The 19,032-nt window shown below is 33.3% G+C and overlaps 2 protein-coding genes across 2 annotated transcripts; both read left to right on the top strand.

Moving 5' to 3' along the window:
- Positions 1-3,944: 3,944 nt before the first annotated feature.
- On the top strand, positions 3,945-6,188 carry mrps21 (mitochondrial ribosomal protein S21). Its single transcript, XM_037796104.1, has 2 exons — positions 3,945-4,101; positions 5,703-6,188. Exons 1-2 carry the CDS (start codon positions 4,019-4,021, stop codon positions 5,881-5,883), a joined length of 264 nt encoding a protein of 87 aa, XP_037652032.1. The 5' UTR covers positions 3,945-4,018; the 3' UTR covers positions 5,884-6,188.
- Positions 6,189-11,203: 5,015 nt separating this feature from the next.
- ciarta (circadian associated repressor of transcription a) lies at positions 11,204-17,374 on the top strand. The gene is made up of 6 exons (XM_037795269.1): positions 11,204-11,451; positions 13,389-13,739; positions 13,849-13,924; positions 14,015-14,093; positions 14,209-14,353; positions 14,583-17,374. Exons 2-6 carry the CDS (start codon positions 13,389-13,391, stop codon positions 14,952-14,954), a joined length of 1,023 nt encoding a protein of 340 aa, XP_037651197.1. The 5' UTR covers positions 11,204-11,451; the 3' UTR covers positions 14,955-17,374.
- Positions 17,375-19,032: the final 1,658 nt, after the last annotated feature.

The raw sequence follows: 19,032 nt of genomic DNA on the forward strand, positions 1-19,032 counted from the left end.
AACTATGATAACTGCTGTTGGGCTCCCTGTGAGACCTGTAGATGTTTGTTTGTCTTTCTGTTTATTCACTTATTCATACATTCATTCATTTGGGAGAATCAGTTATCAAAAAATTGATAACATATGTTTTCTGTCATAAAATGCGTCTACTTTTATGCAGGACTATATTAAATTTTGCCAAGATCAGACCCTGTTATCTCATGAATAAAGGTGACAGGATATGAAACCACACACGCACAAACAGACTTAAAAACAGCTTTTTCCCAACTGCCAAACCTCCTGAAGTCTGACATCTCAATGTAATGATAATGTAAATCTACTGTTACGGACATGTGCAATATCACGTTGGTCAATATTTTTCAGAATTTTTTTCAGACATTTTTCAGAATTTTTTTTGGGACATTTTCAGACATTTTTTTTTTTTTTTACCTTTTTCAGACATTGTTTCGACTTTATTTTCCAACTTTTTTCCAACTTTTTTTTAGACATTATTCCGACTTTTTTCAGACTTTGTTTTTTGATGGACATTTTTTCAGACTTTTTTTTCCCAACATTTTTCAGACTTTTTTTTCCCATCATTTTTCAAACTTTTTTTTCACGGACATTTTTTCAGACATTTTTTTTTTCAAAATTTTTTTAAACTTTTTTTTTTAGATATTTCTCAGAGTCTTTTTTCCAGTATTTTTCAAACTTTATTTTTCGGAATTTTTTTTTTATGGATATTTTTCAGAAAAAAAATTTTCCAACATTTTTTAGACTCTTTTTTTCCAGCATTTTTCAAACTTTTTTTTATGGGCATTTTTTCAGACTTATTTTTCAGACATTTTTCAGACATTTTTCAAACTTTTTTTTCAGACTTTTTTCAGTCTTTTTTTCCAGCATTTTTCAAACTATTTTTTCACGGACATTTTTTCAGACATTTTTTTTTTCCAAAATGTTTTAAACTTTTTTTTTAGATATTTCTCAGTCTTTTTTTCCATCATTTTTCAAACTTTATTTTTTTTTTACCTTTTTCAGACATTGTTTAGACTTTTTTTTCACTGACATTTTTTCAGACTTTTTTTTTCCAACACATTTTTCAGACTTTGTTTTCTCCAAAATTTTTTAAACTTTTTTTTCAGACATTTCTCAGAGACTTTTTTTCCAGCATTTTTCAAACTTTATTTTTCAGAATTTTGTTTTCAGACATTTTTCAAACTTTTTTTTCAGACTTTTTTCAGAGTCTTTTTTTCCAGCATTTTTCAAACTATTTTTTCACGGACATTTTTTCAGACATTTTTTTTTTTCCAAAATTTTTTAAACTTTTTTTTTAGATATTTCTCAGTCTTTTTTCCAGCATTTTTCAAACTTTATTTTTCAGAATTTTTTTTTATGGACATTTTTTCAGAATTTTTTTTTCCAACATTTTTTAAACTTTTTTTTTTTACCTTTTTCAGACATTATTTAGACTTTTTTTTCACTGACATTTTTTCAGAATTTTTTTTCCCAACACATTTTTCAGACTTTTTTTTCCATCATTTTTTCAGACTTTGTTTTCTCCAAAAAATTTTAAACTTTTTTTTCAGACATTTCTCAGAGACTTTTTTTCCAGCATTTTTCAAACTTTATTTTTCAAAATTTTGTTTTCAGACATTTTTCAGACCTTTTTTTCAGGGACATTTTTTCAGACATTTTTTTTTTCCAAAATTTTTTAAACTTTTTTTTTTAGATATTTCTCAGAATCTTTTTTTCCAGCATTTTTCAAACTTTATTTTTCGGAATTTTTTTTTTTATGGATATTTTTCGGAATTTTTTTTTCCAACATTTTTTAGACTCTTTTCTTCCCAGCATTTTTCAAACTTTTTTTTTATGAACATTTTTCCAGACTTTTTTTTTTTCCAAAATTTTTTAAACTTTTTTTTTAGATATTTCTCAGAGTCTTTTTTCCAGCATTTTTCAAACTTTATTTTTCAAAATTTTGTTTTCAGACATTTTTCAGACCTTTTTTTCAGGGACATTTTTTCAGACTTTTTTTTTTTTCCAAAATTTTTTAAACTTTTTTTTTTTTAGATATTTCTCAGAATCTTTTTTTCCAGCATTTTTCAAACTTTATTTTTCGGAATTTTTTTTTATGGATATTTTTCGGAATTTTTTTTTTCCAACATTTTTTAGACTCTTTTTTTCCCAGCATTTTTCAAACTTTTTTTTTATGAACATTTTTCCAGACTTTTTTTTTTTTTCCAAAATTTTTTAAACTTTTTTTTTAGATATTTCTCAGAGTCTTTTTTCCAGCATTTTTCAAACTTTATTTTTCAGAATTTTTTTTTTATGGACATTTTTTCAGAATTTTTTTTTTTTCCAAAATTTTTAAAACTTTTTTTTAGATATTTCTCAGAGTCTTTTTTCCAGCATTTTTCAAACTTTATTTTTCAGAATTTCTTTTTTATAGACATTTTTTCAGAATTTTTTTTTTTTCCAAAATTTTTAAAACTTTTTTTTTTAGATATTTCTCAGAATCTTTTTTTCCAGCATTTTTCAAACTTTATTTTTCGGAATTTTTTTTTTTATGGATATTTTTCGGAATTTTTTTTTCCAACATTTTTTAGACTCTTTTCTTCCCAGCATTTTTCAAACTTTTTTTTTATGAACATTTTTCCAGACTTTTTTTTTTTTCCAAAATTTTTTAAACTTTTTTTTTTAGATATTTCTCAGAGTCTTTTTTCCAGCATTTTTCAAACTTTATTTTTCAAAATTTTGTTTTCAGACATTTTTCAGACCTTTTTTTCAGGGACATTTTTTCAGACATTTTTTTTTTCCAAAATTTTTTAAACTTTTTTTTTTTTAGATATTTCTCAGAATCTTTTTTTCCAGCATTTTTCAAACTTTATTTTTCGGAATTTTTTTTTTATGGATATTTTTCGGAATTTTTTTTTTCCAACATTTTTTAGACTCTTTTTTTCCCAGCATTTTTCAAACTTTTTTTTTATGAACATTTTTCCAGACTTTTTTTTTTTTCCAAAATTTTTTAAACTTTTTTTTTAGATATTTCTCAGAGTCTTTTTTCCAGCATTTTTCAAACTTTATTTTTCAGAATTTTTTTTTTATGGACATTTTTTCAGAATTTTTTTTTTTTCCAAAATTTTTAAAACTTTTTTTTAGATATTTCTCAGTCTTTTTTCCAGCATTTTTCAAACTTTATTTTTCGGAATTTTTTTTTTTTTTTTTTACCTTTTTCAGACATTGTTTAGACTTTTTTTTCACTGACATTTTTTCAGACTTTTTTTTTCCAACACATTTTTCAGACTTTTTTTTCCATCATTTTTTCAGACTTTGTTTTCTCCAAAAAATGTTAAACTTTTTTTTCAGACATTTCTCAGAGACATTTTTTCCAGCATTTTTCAAACTTTATTTTTCAGAATTTTGTTTTCAGACATTTTTTCAGACATTTTTTTTTTTCCAAATTTTTTAAACTTTTCTTTTAGATATTTCTCAGAATCTTTTTTTCCAGCATTTTTCAAACTTTATTTTTCGGAAATTTTTTTTTTATGGATATTTTTCAGAAATTTTTTTTTCCAACATTTTTTAGACTCTTTTTTTCCAGCACTTTCAAACTTTTTTTTTTATGGACATTTTTTCAGACTTTTTTTTTTTTTTTACCTTTTTCAGACATTGTTTAGACTTTTTTTTCACGGACAAAAATATATCTTATACTGTATATACTGTATATATTCTTCATATATATGTTCTTAATACGCCCTTGTACAAAGTATTCCCTTTAATAATTCTAATGTAAATGTAATTGTAATGTAAATGTAATATAACTTATTATTTAAATGGAGCTTCCCAGCAAAAAGTATTTCACACGTTTGTACCTGTACAACCGGCGTGACAATAAACATCTTGAATCTTGAATCTTGAATGGAGTAAAGCGTCACCTAGCGTTGATTTATGGGTTTTTCATGTATCCGGAACCTCTTGTTGTTAGTTAACAGCTACATGTTTCCAGTCGGTTGGTAGTTCAGCGTACACCGGTCTCATAATGTCGAGGCACCTTCGCTTCATTGCTCGGACCGTGATGGTCCAAGACGGCAACGTTGATGCGGCGTACAAGACTTTAAACAGGTGAAACTCTTGTTTGAGTGTTTAAGATATAAAATATATATGATTAAAGTTGCTGTTGTCATGGAGATGACTGAGCTAATGTTGGCTAGGTTACCGTTAGCCTTCCGCTCAATGTCACAGAGCTGCGCCTGCGCAGTGACGTCACTGGTTAAAGTCTGCAGCATTATAATCACTATTACTGACAGTGTTACAACATGTTGACGTAACCTACTGCTAACGTTGCTACTACTACTAGCAGCATTTGTCAGATATAAAAGAGGTCTGGCAGTTCGGTGTGTTTTATCACAAAGAAGACAGATAACTTGTGCTTAAATTGCATATTTAAACATATTAGTAAGTATTAATACTGTATTAATACTGTATATATAACAGGGGAACACTCATCACGACATGGGCCAAACACAGAAGCTATATACATACACACATATATATATGTATGTATGTATATATATATATATATATATGTATATATATATATATGTATGTATGTATGTATATATGTATATATATATATATACATATATACATACATACATATATATATATACATACATATATATGTATATATGTATGTATATATATATATATACATACATATATACATATATATGTATGTATATATATATATATATATATATGTATGTATATATATATGTATGTATGTATGTGTATAGTTTCTCTGTGTTTGGCCCATGTCATAATGACTGTGTGTGTGTGTGTGTGTGTGTATACATATATGTATGTATATATGTATGTATATATATATATATATATATAATAAACAAAAATGTATTATGAAATAATCATATTAATACATTTTCTATAAATGAACCAATGCGTGAAATAACTGAAGAAATTAGTCAAATTTGGCTCATTATTATTAAATGTATTTCATCATTCATCTTCAAAATAACTTAATTTTATTGGATACAAACCTTTTTAGTCATTTTATCTCAAAATACACTTTTTCAAAAGTCTGTTTTTATTTCATTATGACATTAAAACTCTGAATACAAGAGATATAAAATAACATATTATAATAATCCATAATTATTGATCTATTTAATATTGAACACTTTGGAGCTCCATAAATGTGACCACCATTGTAGCAGGGCATTGTTATTGTTCAATTATTTCAGACTTGAAGTCATTTTGAGATTCAATTGACATTGTTTAATAATAATGTTTAATTGTTTCCACTGCCTTGAAGGTCATTGTTTTTTTTTTTGCCTGTCTATTAGTCAGAAGACATCTCCAAAAGATTTTAACAAATTTCATGTATCAAGAAAAAATATATTTTTGCTTTGCAGAACCAGGAATTTATGAAATGAGTTGTTAAAGGCAGAACAAATATGATTTTAACTAATAAACAATGTATAGAATGATACAAACCTTATTTCCAAGTGTACAAGAACCTAATTGTGCGTTTGCTTGTCTTTAAAGGTAAATAGTTAAATATGCTAGATATGCACTGTGGCCATTGTTTGCACTATACGTGCTGTTAGCATCGTCAGCTGTCAGCCGCAGTCCATTTATCTGTTAGAATAGAGTGTCTTGAATGCAAGTGTCAGCTATTCACGCGTTTTCTCTCCATACTCCAGGGTCTTGACTCAGGATGGGATTATCGATACGGTTAAGCGCAAGCGCTACTACGAGAAGCCCTGCCGAGAGCGTCAGCGGAAGAACTTTGAGGGCTGCAGGCGGATCTACCACACGGAAATGGCCAGAAAAATCGCCTTCGTCTCCAAGACAATCAGAGACGATCCCTGGCTTGGCTGCTAGTGGCGTGATGAAACAAGGCGTTATTAATGGACTTGTTGAGACGGGGCCAGCTAAGTGGAAGAAGCATGAGAAAAGTGGCTTTCCATGTTTAACAGTAAAAGGAAGAGGACGTTTGTAGTCAACGTTGGACATTTCCATTTTCTCCACAAAATTTGGCATGAAAAGTGCAGCGCTTGTACTCATTCTTGGTTGTAATGAGCAGGTCAATGAACACTTGGTTGATGACATTTTGTGTTTTGAATCTTCCCACACAATCTTGATAATGAAAAAGCTAATAAATGTGTGACATTGTCTGAAAATCTAAAGTTTGTTAACAAGTATAATATAACTTCTATTCAAACACACAAACTGGTATCTACTTTAGTGTAGTATACTGCATAAAGTGATATTTTGCCCACACAAAAGCTTTGGAAGTAGTTGGATGTGACCTCCTGATTTGCTGGAGGAAACTCAAACAATGCGTGGGATGTTTTTGTGGGAATGGGGTCTCAGCTCAGCAGCATCTCGCTGTTTATTCAATTGAATTAAATCAAGGTCACTACTGCACAGTGTGGCGTTAGTGTCCACTGATAATGTCGGTCACCTCCCGCTAACCCTCATAGGCGAGGCACATCGGCCACGCACATCTGTCAGACCCCGAGCGTTCACCACGGGGGGCTTTAATGTTTGCACTTGCTCTCACTCCCCTCACATGGGGAAAGTAAAAAATTTGCATAGGACTCACTTGTCAAGTCATGTTGATATCCTGTCCTGTGGCTTCATTAATGGGTGGCATTGTAAGGACTGAAGGGAACAGTGCGATAGATGACCTATATTTTTGCACTGAAAGAAACTGACTGCTGTCACTGATACCTAAAGGGTCAGTTCATCTACCTTTAGAAAGAACTTTATCTCTAGTGTCTCCACTGTGTTGAGGTGGCAGAGACTAATATTTAAACAAGAAATAGGAAAATTGAATAGTAACAAGTATGAAAATGTATTTTTTATGCTTTTATGCATTTAGCAGCTTTTCAGATCTGGAATCAGGTAAATGGATTGTTCATGTCATTTGTAATCAGTCAGTAGGTTTTTATCAACAAAGTGGGCACACAATGTTTTAAGACTGCGTAACATACAGGTTGTGCAGGCAGGATTGTGAAATGTGCAAATGTTTTTGTTGGCCCCTTCCCAGCAAGCATAGTCAAACACACTGCCACTTCCTTATCACTGACAAATAACCACATTGTTGGGGGAAAATTACAAACACGTCACTACTTTAAATATTAATTTATGAGGCAACCTGTCATCTCAAAAATCTGGTCACACCTGATTGGAACTCTGTCCTCGAACAAAGTCCCTACACATATCCAACAGCTTTGATATATTGGCTGCTGCTAATTTGGATGACACCAACAGCTAATAACCATGACACTCAGAAATGTGCCTGACTTCTGAATGTGTGAAGAGCAAATTTAGACTAACTAAAATGTCCCTACCACTGCAAAAAGTAAAGGGATATATGTGCCATATGTTCCAAGACTTAAAGGAACAGTGTGTAACATTTCGGGGATCTATTGTTATATAATATTCATAACTATGTTTTCATTAGTGTAAAATCACCTGAAACGAAGAATCTGTTTCTACAGTAGCCCAGAACGCACAAACCAAACACTGGCTCTAGCAAGAGCCTTTTGCGTTTTTACAAGGGCTGTTATTCACTTAAAATATTTAATCACGATTAATTGTATGATAGTCCATAGTTAATTAATCACACATTTTTTATCAGTTCAAAATGTACCTTAAAAGGAGGTTTGTCAAGTATTTAATACTCTTATCAACATAGGAGTTGGCAAATATACTTACTTTATGCAAATGTATGTATATATTTATTATTGAAAATCAATTAACAACACAGAAAAATTACAAATATTGTCCAGAAACCCTCACAGGTACTGCATTTAGCATAAAAAAATGCTCAAATCATAACATGGTAACAACAGCTGTCAGTGTGTCAGTGTGCTGACTTGACTATGACTTGCCTCAAACTGCATGTGATTATCATAAAGTGGGCTGGTCTGTAAAGGGGAGACTCGTGGGTACCCATAGAACCCATTCATTCATTCACATATCTTGAGGTCAGAGGTCAATTTAGTTTCCTTGACCTCTGCATTTAATACATCCTAAGCATTTCTAGGAGCACTGTGCTGCTATGAAGCACACGGGGAGCAACTTGTGGGATCAGTGTCTCGCTCAAGGACACTCCGACAAACGGACAGTCGGAGCCGGGGATCGAACCGCCAAGCTTGTGGTAAAAGGACAACCCTCTCTACCCACTGATACAGATATTACCTGCAACAATATCATCAACCAAACTTGCTTGTACTTTTTTTGTAGCAAAATTCCCACTGCCTAAAAGCAGAAGACACATGCAGGTTGAGCATCTTTGCAATCACATGGTAGAGCCAGCCTTCAGCTGCTTCACTGTTCACTCTTCTGCATAGAGAGCTGTTGTTGGTATTGGTACTATTTGCAATGTTTCTCTACCACCTGATAGTTGCTGTTTGCATGGTATCTATTTTGTAATCCAAAAAATCGGGAGCTAAATGCCCCGATTCATAGTTCAGGAGCATGCATCAAACCTGTTTTTATACCAAGGAGCTCCTGGCAGGAACGACACAAACAACCTACCATGAAAAGAACATCGCCGGTCTGCTGATGTGCATGGGGACCCAGTCTGGAAAAAACTCTGAAGAAATGGGCTCTTTGGAGCTCCATCCAACTTTAATTAAGTTATTTTGTGATAATGGCAATAATCAGGGCAATTCATCACTATTTTTTTTTAACTATAGTTATGTTTCACATCAGATCTTTGATGTTGAGAGTCAAACTGTGTGGCAGCATCTTATTTCTCCCACGCTATGCATTCGTTGACACTCCCCTTTCCTTTCATTCCACCACGCCTCCAGTACCTGTTACTTAACCCTAAACCAATGATACTAATTATTATCATTATCATTATCACGATCATAAACACGTGCCTTTTGGTTGTAAGCTGCCTCGTCAGCAGCTAATCAAGTAGTCGACGCAGCCTCCGGCAGGTAGCAGCGTCCTATTTTTGCATGCAACGAAATAAGTGATTCACTCCTCAGCATATAGCAATCTTATTATGTAAGGCTGCTTTAATTCCCTTTCCCTGTCGTTGGCTCTAATAGGCCTATGATGCCACGTTTCATAATCTCGTCAGTCTTATCTGCATTCACTACAAGGAGAACCTGGAGCTTCTCCAGCACAAACAAAAGCAAAAGAGTCCCATTAAAAGCTCAAATAATTTGCTGCAAGGTGCACACTAGTCCTTAAAAGTTCAGCCACAATTTAATTTACATTTTTTTTTAAGATAATTTGAGATAAAAAAGGATGGCAATATGTTAAAAGGGTTTGCCTACCTCATTTATTTAGTTTTATTTTAAAGAAACACTTTTCTAATATATAGTATGTCATTGCACACTTTGCTATTGTATATATACAATAACATAGTGTGTTATTGTTATTCTAGGTTCATATTTTATATTTTCTAAGCTAGTTATAGAAGTCTGGTTTATTTATAGTGTATTCTAATATATTCTTTATATTATGTATACTATAGATATTATCTTGATATGTATATTTATCATATATTTACTGTTCCTGTGCATTATCTGGATAGCCTGCTGCTGTAACACAAGAATCTATTGTTAAGGCTTATGTTAAAAGGGTTTGCCTACCTCATTTATTTTATTTTATTTTAAAGAAAAATTGTAACTTGCACACTTTTCTAATATATAGTATGTCATTGCACACTTTGCTATTGAATATAGTATATTATCGTTATTCTATGTTCATATTTTATATTTTCTAAGCTAGTTGTAATAGTCGGCTTTATTTATAGTGTATTCTAATATATTCTTAAACTCTTTAAATCTCTTTTTTTAATCACTTTTTTTTTATTATTGTATTATCTTTTCATTAGCACCTATGGGATTGTCACAATCTAATTTCGTTGTACTACACAATGACAATAAAGGGCTTGAATCTTGAATCTTCTTTATATTGTGTATACTATAGATATTATCTCTAGTGTTGATATGTATATTTAGCAGATATTTACTGTTCCTGTGCATTATCTGGATAACCTGCTGCTGTAAAACAAGAATCTATTGTTATGGGTTATGTTAAAAGGGTTTGCCTACCTCATTTAATTTTATTTTATTTTAAAGAAAAATTGTAACTTGCACACTTTTCTAATATATAGTATTTCATTGCACACTTTGCTATTGTATATAGTATGTTATTGTTATTCTATGTTCATATTTGATATTTTCGAAGCTAGTTGTAGTACTCTGGTTTATTTACAGTATAGTGTATTTTAATATATTCTTAAACTGTAATCTGGCATAACTGTCATCTCATCAACATACATATTGTATTTTTATATTGTATTATCTTTTATCTTTTTAATATTTATCTCTTTTTTAAATATTTTTTATTATTATTGTATTATCTTTTCATTAGCACCTATGGATTGTCACAATCTAATTTCGTTGTACTACACAATGACAATAAAGGGCTTGAATCTTCTTTATTTTGTGTATACTATAGATATTATCTCTAGTGTTGATATGTTTATTTATTGTATATTTACTGTTCCTGTGCATTATCTGGATAACCTGCTGCTGTAACACAATAATCTATCTGTCTATCTATCTATCTATCCATCTATCCATCTATCTATCTATCTATAAATATAAATAAATGTGTCATATTTTTGTCTACTATAACAGTTGCATACTTTTTGTCTTGTTTAATCTTTTATGCCCACATCCAGCCTGTGTCTTCCTACTTTAGCTGTCTTTTTAGAGACATAAAACAGACATAACAAACACAAAAACCACACCATGCATGTATATAAAGAGAAAACACAGAAAAAAGGAGTGGTGGTCTATAAGAAACAAATACCACCAGCATGTCCTGTCAGGTTATTTTCCCCCCACCACCACCACAAAGTCTTCTAGTATCTATTAATTCAGGGCCAAGTGTGACCTCATTTACATACCAAAATTTTAAGCACATGCTGGCTGCCGCGTGCAGGTCCTGTGCCTCTCGTTTCGCAGCCACACCACCCGCACGTGCTACCGTTAGAGGTGCGGTGGGATCTACGCATTTACCAGCCAACCGTCGACGAGGACGCTCCTGATTGGCTAATCCGTCCAGCCAATGACGTACCGCCTGACCTCTCGTCAGCCAATCAGAGCGCTGCACCTTACCCCAGCACGTGTAGCGTCCGTTGTTGCTCCGGTGGGTACGTGTCGAACAGGTTGAGAGGAAATCTGACAAAGTAAACACAACAGCAGAGCAAGAGAGATAGATAGGAGTAACAGGGCGGGATCTGAGCGCCAAACTGGATAACACGGGAAGCCGATAGCTGTGCTAGAGTTACTTCTTCGAGACTGTGATATTATTCAACTTATTCGAGTAGTTTAACGTGCCTTTCTACGCGTTTTTGTGTTAATTTAACGTTTTTGTGAACGCAGTTCTGCTACGGCTGCTAAGAAGGTAAGAATCTCTCTCTTCTTTTACATTTGTGTTTTTAAGTTGTCTGTATTTCCAATCGACTTTTACATTTTTAACACGTTAAATATGACAATAAGTCACCCACTTTTGGTTATAACTTCTAATATTAATTGTTATGACTATTTTCGGATGAAACCGTTGCACATTTGTATGCACGTTTTCGCCAAAGATATTATATCAGTGACAAGAGGGTAATCTTCTCTCAATACGATTTAAAAAAAAATGTAAGCATGCTGAAAACAATTCTTTTAATTTCAAAACCACATTGCAGGTTATAAGTTTGTTATTGCTGTTGTGAGGACAAAGTAAGTATAGTTGAGATTACATGAGATAATAAACTGAGGACGTAAACATCTGTCCTCAGATTTATCAGTGACAAGAGAGTAATCTTCTCCCAATACGTTTTTAAAAAATGTAAACATTCTGAAAACAGTTCTTTTCATTTTCAAAACCACATAGCAGGTTTGTTGTTGATGTCATAGTAAGTATAAGTATAGTTGAGGTAAAATGAGGTAATAAACAGAGGACGTACACATCTGTCCTCAAATTACCAAGTTTGTACAGCAGCACACACACACACACACACACACACACACACACACACACACACACACACACACACACTCTCACACATGAGCACAAGCACACACACGTGCCTGTTTAGAGAGTGAATGGCAGTGAGCCCTGGCTCTGCACGAGTTGATTTACACAGTTAGTCAAATAGAGGAGCAGATCCTTTTGTTTGCTTTTCTCTCTCTCAGTGATGATAATAATATAACAAAACAGATTATTTGCCTTGTCCTCATCTGCACTTGCTGAGACTTGGTAAATACATTACTCACTCAGCTCTTGGCAACAAGTACCATTTCTGATTAGCATTGCATGATACTACTAGGGCTGGTCGATAAGGTCAGAAATCTTCTATCTCGATATGAGTCATTCATTTCATATCTTGATAATGATATATATCACAATATAGCATATTTTTATGATTATTCAATAAATAAACAGTCTATATGAAATAACCACATGTTCTTTTTTATATACTCCTGTATAGAGCTGCAATGATTAATCGATTAGTTGTCAACTATTAAATTAATCGCCAACTATATTTTGATAATCGAATAATCTTTTGTCTTGGACAAAACAAGACATTTGATGATGTCATCTTTAACTAATTGATTAATCGAGGAAATAATTCACAGATTAATCGATAATGAAAATAATCGTTAGTTGCAGCCCTACTCCTGTGTGAATTAAATACTTGACAAATGAAAAGAAGAAAGAGTATTTTCTCATTTAGTTAAGAACTTTAGTGCAAAATGATCAGATTTTCTGAGAAATTTGAGTCATCATGTGCTTGTTATTGTCAATTTAGATGATAAATTATCATATTGAATTATCGCCCAGCCCTACATGATACTGACAAACGTATTGTATTTGTGTTCTTTTGCCTGGTATCGAGATTGCAATATGAATAATTTAAGGTCTATATACACCCATTACTGTGTAATAAGGGTTGATGTAATGCCAATATTGTGATTCTGTATGAGTATAGATATTTCTGTAGCGTGCATTTTCCTTGTCTTTAAAGCCTCCATTACACAATTTCTAAACTTGCACTCTTGTAACTGAGTAATATGAGGAGTAACATGTGTCAATATCTTCTAAAAAACAGCAATACTGAAATATGTACGCAAAGGTATACTGACCTTTCTGTAGCCAGTATCACAATGTCACCAGGGGATGGAAATTTCATATACATTATTTGATTTGTGCAATTGGAAGATGTCAACATATTTCCTTTAGTATGTAGCATACTGATAATGTAATACTGCAACCCTACCGGTTTGATTTTGTGTCAAAAGTTGTACTCATCAAGGTTCTGTTCTGACATTGTCATCTCCCTCTCTCCACAGATGAATACATTGGACCGTTCTTCCAAATGGCCGTCTTATGACTCGCTGACCTCCACCTCGAGCTTCCGCTTCAGCGAGAGTGAGCAGACTGAGGATGAAGCGGACGTCTTCTCGGAGGGAGAAGGGGACGGTGGAACAAGAAAGTCCGTCTCGGGTGATGAAGGGGTCGCAATCTCTGGAAATTACCACGACTTCCCAGCTCATTCGGATCAGCTGCACTCAAGGTCCGAGAGCGACAGGCCTAAACGCTGCCCGGATGAGCCCAAGCATCCCAACCCGGCCTCTTCTCCCCCAGCTGCAACGTTGGGCTCCTCTTCAGCGACCCCTGGGGACCTGGCCTTCGCTAAGAAAGTGAGTGCCCTCAGACTGATCCTTAGGTCTTTGTGTCAGTATTTTTGTCAACCACATAGCAAATCTGTCGCAGTTCTAAAACTAGTCTTTTTCCTTGTTGTTTTCTCAGTGTGCAGATTTGCAAAGGTACATCTGTCCTTTGCTGGAACTTCTACATGGTCTAAAGATCGGGCGATTTGACAAAGGTATGTGTCTAAGCATTGTTCTCAAGTTTTAATGCATCCTGTAATTAAAATGCCTATTTTGCATTGACCGTCTATTTTTAATTGTGGCAGGTCTATCAAGTTTCCAGCAGAGCGTTGCCATAGACAGATTGCAGAGGATTCTTGGAGTTCTGCAGAGGCCTGACATGGGGTAAGACCAACACAAGTAACAAGCCTAATATGATTAGTAAAGAAAATGGGCATATTATCATCCATACCCAGCATTGCCATTCATGCCTGATCCTTAACTCTTTATTTTTCTGCAGTGAGAGATACCTCCAAAACCTGCTGCAGATAGAGATGATGCTGAAGATATGGTTCCCTCGGGTGGCCAAAAATATTCCAAGCCAGCCCACCCCTATCAGACTCCGAACACACTGGTGCCAAAATCAGCTCCACATGCCCGTTAAGGTGAGCTTCATATTGGATCTTACTATATGACAGTGCCTTTACAAGTGTGCATTAATCAAATCATGAACCTGAGATGTTAAATGCCCATACTAAACTTTATTTTTGTATTAAAACAGCATATTTTTAACAACCAAGTGAAATATATTGCAAGTTGTAATTGAACTGTGCTTCTCCTTTAAGACCTTGGTTTGTTATGGTTGTTATATCTGGTTTTACTTTTCCCCTCCAGAAGAGAAAGCTGAGCTGGTCAGACCCCGACGACTCCAGCGAAGTCCCAACCAAGCGTCAGCACTATCGACATGGAAAACATGCGAGCTGCCAGGCTGCGACTCCACTTGACACAGTGATCACACGTCTACCAGGCTCACCTAAAAACCAGAGAGTTCCAGAGGAAGAACCAGTTGAACCAGCTGAGGCTAGCTGTGTAGCCCAACACGAGTTTACGCACAGCACTGTGACTTTGAGCAGGCCGTTATATTTGTGTATCAAGAGAGAAAACGAGAAGTCTGAGATTTCTCTTCCCTCCCATTGTGAAAGCCCGGCGACACAGGACAGCTCGGTGTCCTCGAGTGACATCTCGACTACAGCTGACTCGCCTTAGTTGGTCTTAGCTGGCCTTAGCCGGCCTTAGCTGAGCTCGCTACCACATGAAGGTGCCACTGCATGCCAGCCAGAGCGAAGGCAGAGGGCGGACTCGATTACATAAGGATAAAGTTAGGCGCAGAGCCAGTCTGTGATGACTGCGAGGCATGTAAACCCACAAGAGGAGGAGGAGGAGGAGAAATGCAGAGAGACTCTCGTTAACCCCTAACTTTCCAGCGTTGGTTTTGATTACACCAGTTATTGCACTATGTTACCAGGAGTTGTCCGTCTGTAAGATTATCACTTTTGTATACATTGACGTTTTACTAAGTTAAAACGATGTTGAAAATACTTTACATTGTTTAATGCGTTTAAGCAGTTTGTGCTCTGTTTTGTATTTTTTTTTATATCATGGAATGCAGCACCAACAGTAACAGAATAGGATTTCATAACACTGGTGAAAAACTGAAATAAGGAGGAAACACAGAGGATCATTGCTGGTACAGTTTTAAACAGAAACCATTAGTCAGTTGTCCATAAAACAATTTTTTAAGCAAAAAAGGCCCTAAATTTTATGCTTCCATCTTCTTATATTTGAGGATATGATAACAACTTGTGATTAAGGGTGTAAATCACAAGTTTCATCACGATACGATATATCAATTCTTTTGACAACGATACGATATTTGCTGATATCATAAAGTCTGCCACGATATGATTTCAATTTGATTCTATTCCGGGGCCTGTGATCAAGATGAGATGATATCATACAGTAGGCCCATTTAACACAGTTGCATTTATATAAATAAAAAAGCCATTAAAATATGATTTGACAATTTTAGTGCTGAGGTCTTCCAGACATTTAACTGAAAAACAATTTATTAACTTTAATAAAAATAATTAGCATAAAGTGCGAATTTCAAAATACAGGCATATCTTAAAGATGACGATATGTATCCATATTTCCACATTGCATCAATGGTATTGGGTTGTTGATCATTGAATTAATACATCGGTTCAGATGTACACCCCTACGTGTGATGACCATTTTGCAGTATTTACATTTTATAGACCTACAAATTAAACAACGAATTGAGGAAATAATTTGCAGTGAAAATAATTGGTAGTTGCAGCCAGTTACAATAAATATGAACACAAATTATTAAAAATGGCATTTCGGAAGGTTAAATTGTATCCTGCCAGTTGATTGATTGTAACATAAGGTGGAGCAAAGGCATGTAGCCGCTGCCCAAATGTGCCAAACAAAACCATTTTGCATTACCATATCAAATGCACCTTAACTTAACAGTCCCTACTGTTTTAGTTATTAGTGCTTAACACACACGCAACATTTTTGTTTCCTTGTAAATAAGGATAGATGTAGTTGCACATAAAGAGCAAAATGCTGCACAGGAAATACCACAGCCTGATTGATGATCAATAATTATTGAGGTAGCTGAGGAAATATGAGATGCTCGGCCGGATGTTAATATGTCAATTACATAACAGGCATAATATATTTGATCCTGTGTACATTGGAATAGATGTAACTGCATTTTGGATGACAATGAGGAAACGTTACACGTGTTAACAGCAAAAAGTTGTGATATTATTTATTAAAGATCTGTTTAAGAGTACTTGAAAATGTTGATTCCATTGGCAGATGGATGCTTTATAGGTACTCGCATCAGAGACGTATTCAGACTTAGTGTTCCCACAAAATGCCCCAAATGCAATGTGTCATTATGAGGGGAAAGAACAGCTTCTGTGTCCCTTTTAAAATGGATTTGTATCACTGACATGCTGTTATGAAACTTGTACTGTTGATTATGTAATACAGAATATCATGGAGATGTGATAAACAAAAACTATTTTCATTCCTGAGCACATCAGTTCTTTTTTGATAACATTTGGCCACTTGCACCACCACATCTTGAATCAGATATCATTCATGTTGAATGGTGTTTCATCTATGGTGGTTTGTCACCAGCCAGCCTTACTTATATGATCGACGTAAAGGTAACCATAAACTTGCCTGAAATTCCATCATCAGGAATTCATCAGGAGTGTATTATTTATTTAACGATGGTAAAATCTCACCTCATATGTCATTGCAAACCAAATGTGCTGCTGTGTAGATGTAATTAGTCATTTCCATTGGCCCTGAGTGATGTTATTCAAAATGGAAATCGTAAGCACATGGTGGAGAACAATAGTGTTTTTTGGTATATAAAATGTAGCATCCTACAGTACAGGTTTTTGCTGTGTTATGTTACACAGGTTTCATTTGAGAAATAGGAGAAAAATCCCAGTTTTGTCTTTAATTTTTCTTGTTTTTACTTTCCTTTTTTTCTTATAATGAAATTGTCATTATTGGTGATTGGTTGATAAATGCACATATTTTTATATATTAAAAATAAACAACATGGTTCATCAAAATACAGTATGTTTGTTGATTTCTGGAATGAAAAACACTGACAGTCCAAGTTTGTCTTAAGTCGGTCAGATTTATTAAATTTGTCCTGCTTTTAATATTTATTTCTTTAATTTAAAAATGTTCTTAGTGTACCACCTAGAAATTAAATGAAATCCGACCCACAGAGCAGCAGCCAGAGCTCTTATTTGCCAGCTGTTATGTGTTGGCAGGAGTTTGATTTTTAATTCCATTTTTTTGATAATGCATGATTTGAGTTTTGTAATGCACGAGTTAAATCAAAATATAATCAATCACCTCATAATATGCCTTTTCTAATTTATCAGTTCATTGATTTATTATGATTAAACACAAAATCCATAATTATTTTGGTGAAACACCGCCTACATAAGACAGATAAGTACAGTTTTGAATTTTATGCTGCTTTCTACTTCACAGCATTTCAGAAGGAAATGTTGTAACTTTTTACTCCACTACATTTATTTGACAGCTATAGATAATTTGCAAATAAAGATTTTACATACAAAACAAAATATAAATTATGATGCATTACTACAGATTGAACTACCCAGTAGTATTTAAATAGTTATAATTGACTCCACATTCATGCATCAGTATTAGAAGAACAAAATCAGTCTATATATAATGATATACAGTATGACACTTCTAAAGAGACCATCCTGCACTTTAAGCACAACACAGTACTTTTACCTTTGATCGTCTTTGAGATAATACGTCTTTGCTTTTACCTGGCTAAAATTTGGAAAGCAGTACTTTTATTTGTATATGAGTATTTTAACATTGCTGTGTTCAGAATATTTTCACTGTTCCATGTACTGTATATACATAGGCCAGGGGTCAGCAACCTTTACTATCAAAAGAGCCATTTTAGGCAAAATAAATAAAAAATAATCTGTCTGGAGCCGCAAAACATTTGAGCATTGTGATGAAGGTTCACAGTTTATAGTCTAAGTATATAGTAAATAAGTCTAATGAAGTGAGGGCCAAAGTGCTAATGTATTACGGAGTATTAGGGTCACATTGAGGGGGAAAAAATCAGAGATTTCCAGAATAAAATGACTTTATTATCATAATATCACGACTTTTTTCTTGTAAACTTATGAATTTATTCTCGTAATATTACCATTTTTTTTCTCAAAAACGTATGACTTTATTCTCTTAATATTATGACTTTATTCTCGTAATATTGACTTTATTATCATAATATTCCGACATTTTTTTCTCGTAAACTTATGACTTTATTCTCATACCATTATGACCTTATTCTTGTAATATTATGACTTTATTCTCTTAATATTATGACTTTATTCTCATAATATTGACTTTATTATCATAATATTACGACATTTTTTTCTCGTAAACTTATGACTTTATTCTCATACCATTATGACCTTATTCTTGTAATATTATGACTTTATTCTCTTAATATTATGACTTTATTCTCTTAATATTATGACTTTATTCTCGTAATATTGACTTTATTATCATAATATTCCGACATTTTTTTCTTGTAAACTTATGACTTTATTCTCGTAATATTACGATTTTTTTTCTCAAAAACGTATGACTTTATTCTCTTAATATTATGACTTTATTCTCTTAATATTATGACTTTATTCTCGTAATATTGACTTTATTATCA

Source organism: Sebastes umbrosus, chromosome 15 (assembly GCF_015220745.1).
Source record: "Sebastes umbrosus isolate fSebUmb1 chromosome 15, fSebUmb1.pri, whole genome shotgun sequence".
Classification (NCBI taxonomy): domain Eukaryota; kingdom Metazoa; phylum Chordata; class Actinopteri; order Perciformes; family Sebastidae; genus Sebastes; species Sebastes umbrosus.

What these genes read in the sequence shown, in the direction of transcription:
- ciarta (XM_037795269.1), top strand. Translation starts at nt 13,389, where the DNA reads ATGAATACATTGGACCGTTCTTCCAAATGGCCGTCTTATGACTCGCTG. An exon ending in ACCTGGCCTTCGCTAAGAAA is followed by an intron (nt 13,740 to 13,848) that starts GTGAGTGCCCTC and finishes TTGTTTTCTCAG; the next exon opens with TGTGCAGATTTGCAAAGGTA. An exon ending in CTGCAGAGGCCTGACATGGG is followed by an intron (nt 14,094 to 14,208) that starts GTAAGACCAACA and finishes ATTTTTCTGCAG; the next exon opens with TGAGAGATACCTCCAAAACC.
- mrps21 (XM_037796104.1), top strand. Translation starts at nt 4,019, where the DNA reads ATGTCGAGGCACCTTCGCTTCATTGCTCGGACCGTGATGGTCCAAGAC. An exon ending in GCGTACAAGACTTTAAACAG is followed by an intron (nt 4,102 to 5,702) that starts GTGAAACTCTTG and finishes TCCATACTCCAG; the next exon opens with GGTCTTGACTCAGGATGGGA.